The 3431-nt window shown below is 42.8% G+C and overlaps 1 protein-coding gene across 3 annotated transcripts; it reads right to left on the bottom strand.

Annotated features, from left to right (window-relative positions):
* Positions 1-655: 655 nt before the first annotated feature.
* Positions 656-3141, bottom strand: gnrh3 (gonadotropin-releasing hormone 3). 3 transcript variants are annotated; one of them, XM_030379322.1, is made up of 4 exons: positions 3109-3141; positions 2432-2577; positions 1128-1208; positions 656-916 (listed from the first exon to the last, which is right to left on the bottom strand). In XM_030379322.1, exons 2-4 carry the CDS (start codon positions 2567-2569, stop codon positions 863-865), a joined length of 273 nt encoding a protein of 90 aa, XP_030235182.1. In that variant the 5' UTR covers positions 2570-2577; positions 3109-3141; the 3' UTR covers positions 656-862. The 3 variants fall into 3 exon arrangements, with proteins under 3 accessions (XP_030235182.1, XP_030235184.1, XP_030235183.1); XM_030379324.1 differs by having other exon boundaries at positions 2432-2574; positions 3109-3127; XM_030379323.1 differs by having other exon boundaries at positions 3034-3122.
* Between the last annotated feature and the right edge of the window lie 290 nt (positions 3142-3431).

Below are 3431 nucleotides of genomic sequence, written 5' to 3'. Positions count from 1 at the left end.
AATGAACATGGATTTAATGCAAACGTGCGTGCACACACACACACACACACACACACACACACACACACACACACACACACACACACACACACACACACACACACACACACACACACACACACACACACACACACACACGCACATAGACACACACACACTCACAATTACACTCACACTTATACACCTACGCAAACGTAAAATAGTAGGCCTATAGGCTAATGGAGTAAAAAAATATATACGTTTTACCATTATGTGTTAAGAATGAAAGTTATCCTACATTAGTAGACAGACAGCGGACATCTTAAAAATAAGTTTAATGTATTTGAGCTGGCGGTTATAGAGGAGAAACCACAGACTCCACAGTCACCTACTGTAGCCCCCCTCCCCCCGCTCAGGTGTTCACACACGGTTGGCCTAACAGAAAATGGAATTACTTACACTGTAACAAATGCAATTAAGTCATTGATTTCTAATAAATTGGCTTAATTGCCATCTGTTGTTGTGCTAAGATGCTTGTAGCGCCGAGTTTGTCATGCTTGTCGGTTATGTCGAACGTTATGGCGGCAATTCATCTGAGATTCAGCCCAGGACGGAGGCAGAGAGTGAATACATCACCGTGGCTTTTGAGCAAAGAAATTGAACCAAGTTGTGCAACGTCTTTTAAACATTTTATTAAGGTCTTTACAATTTTACATGTGGGATAGATCTACACAGATCCACAATAGCTATGTAGACGTACAGTGATGACGTTAAAGTAAACATTAAAATATAAAGAAAAAACTGTATTCTGGAACAATCGACCAATTGTGGGTGTTCACCAAGGCACCGCTCTATTTCCCGCTCTTTTCAGAATTTTTTTCTGTCAGTCGTGTAGCAACCTTTTCTTCTTCTGGAAGCGAACGGCCTCGTCGTTGACCTAAAGAGAAACGTAATTAAATCAGATAAATATATGATAAGCGACGGCACGCATCGCCTGTTTAGCCGCACATGTGGAGAAAAACAAAACAGCCGACGGTAAACAGATTTGCCCATGCTCTGTTGAGTGCACACGGCAAGACAATGCTTGCATTAATATTGCACAATTTAAGGAGACATTTGCCGATAAATTATGTATCGCGGGCACTTACCAGACTGTATGGTCTCAGTCTCTCCAGGGCAGGATCTCGGGGATCTTCCATAAGAGGTACCTCACCACCCGTCCCCATCATCTGCAGGAGAGGACACAACAACTCAACAACATAATAGAGTTGAGTTTATACCAATAGGAGGGCGGGGTTGTATTCTTTATTGAAAGGCTACAAGTGCGATCCCGAAATGTCCTCAGTCTTTCCGTTGTGATCCTTGAGCAAGATGTATCAATTACCCGTCTCTTACCAACTGTTTAACCCCTACCTAGTCCTTCATGACCTGTATCTTAATCATTTCCAACCCTGCCTGCTCCTCGATGACCTGTATCTTAACCCCTGTGCAACCCCTGCCTTCACCTCAAAGATATTTTTCTTACCCAGTGTCCAACCCCTACCTGCTCCCTCATGACCTGTATCGTAACCACTGTCTTACCCCTACCCTCTCCTTAACGACCTGTCTCTTATCCACCATCCAACCCCTATCTGCTCTTGAATGACCTATGTCATAACCAGTGTCTAACCCCCTATCTGGTCCTTGATGACCGGTTTCTTACCCACTTTCATAGCCCTACTGGCTTTTTAACTTCATGGATCTTAACCACTATGAAACCCTTACCTGTGCCTTAGTTCCTTAACTCCCATGATCTTCTCTCCATTGCTCCTTAATGACCTGTCTCTTTAATCTGAGTCTAACCCACCACGCTCCTTAATGACCTGTATCTGTATTAAATGACTATCCCCATACCTGCCCCTAATGACATCTCTGTATACACTGTCTAACCACCTGTATGTACCATCCAACCCATACCTGTTGTTTATTAACGGAGTAATAAACAGAGTTCCATAAAGTGCATCTAATGTAAGTGAATGAAGGGGCATATATTCATGATGTGGATGTTTAGGTTGGCTTAGCTCAGAAGGTAGAGCAGTTGTCTTGTAACTGAAACGTTGCTAGTTCGATCTCCAGCTCCTCCTGAGTGTTGATGTGTCGCTGAGCAAGACACTTAACCCTAACTGCTCCTGACGAGCTGGCTGTCGCCTTGCATGGTCGACTCTGCCGTCGGTGTGTCAATGTGTGTATTAACCGATGTAAGTCGATTTGGATAAAAGCGTCTGCTAAATGCCCTAATTGTAATTGATGTATATCATATATCACAATGTATGAAATACTTCCATTGTGTATGCATAATCGCAATATATGATGCAGTAATAATGAATCTCATGTACTTATATAGCAATAGAAGAGCTTTCTGATTACAGGAGGGAGAGGTGGAGATGTTGGGTGGAGGAGGAGGATCGTTTACCCTGATGGTGGCTTCCAGCTCTCCCACACTTCTCTTCCCCCCCGGCAGCCAGCCGTACGACCAGTGCTGGGTGAGGGTCACCTGCACCACCAGCAACAGGAAAAACACCTGCACCGTCACTTTGCTGCTGCTCTCCATTGCTGCTGCTGGGGAGAGGGAAGACACCACCATCACATTAAGAAATAATACACACCCATGTTTATATGATGATATAGTTGGGATCACTATGCAGTTTCCAGCATTTCCCTCTCCCCATCGCTGCCTGGGAGAGGAAAATAATATGTAATTCAAAAAATGCATTAATATTCATATCTATATTAAAGTTTCCGTAGTTTTGAAACCAGAATCAACTGAAGCATAAGCTTGTTATTTTAATATTAATTCTACCTTCTGTCAGTTAGTGCTGATGATATACAGTTTTAATAGTAGAGTTGAAAAAAAATAATCAACTGGATCCTAAAATCCTATTGTTCAGTTATTATCTTTTATAACTTCATTCAGCTAATTACTTAATATCAAACGGGACAATAAAAAAACGACGTCCCGTCGCAAAAAATATTAAAACAGTAAATCCTAAAGCGGTAAATAATTGTTTGGCTCACCGATTAATAAAGAAGTAAAAGTAGTGACTTAATCAAGGCAGAGAAGGAGAGCGTTTTAATTTAGGAGCCACTCACCGTGTGGATTCGGCGGTCTTCAGCGAGTGGCGTGTTGTGGCCCGGGGGGGGGGTGTTTTTATATGTGTGGCAAGGAGGCAGTCGTCAGGACTCTAATCCTCGTCTCTCCAGGTGGGGTTAGTATTTAGCCCCTAATGGGCCCCACAACACCTCTAATGGCCCCAGCTAAGTGCTTACTACCTCCTGCATCCTTCTGGTGGTCTTAACAATCATCCGTTTGAAAGCAACCACAAAAAAATCTGTTGGGAGATATTTTGGGTCCTTTAATCTGACAAAGACATGTTGGTTGGTAGTATAAAGATTAAAAGAGGCGTAGGGTATTA

Source organism: Gadus morhua, chromosome 15 (genome assembly GCF_902167405.1).
Source record: "Gadus morhua chromosome 15, gadMor3.0, whole genome shotgun sequence".
NCBI lineage: Eukaryota > Metazoa > Chordata > Actinopteri > Gadiformes > Gadidae > Gadus > Gadus morhua.
This window is presented reverse-complemented; position numbering and strand designations above follow the sequence as displayed.

What these genes read in the sequence shown, in the direction of transcription:
- gnrh3 (XM_030379322.1), bottom strand. Translation starts at nt 2,569, where the DNA reads ATGGAGAGCAGCAGCAAAGTGACGGTGCAGGTGTTTTTCCTGTTGCTG. An exon ending in AGCTGGAAGCCACCATCAGG is followed by an intron (nt 1,209 to 2,431) that starts GTAAACGATCCT and finishes CCTCTCCTGCAG; the next exon opens with ATGATGGGGACGGGTGGTGA. An exon ending in GACTGAGACCATACAGTCTG is followed by an intron (nt 917 to 1,127) that starts GTAAGTGCCCGC and finishes GTTTCTCTTTAG; the next exon opens with GTCAACGACGAGGCCGTTCG.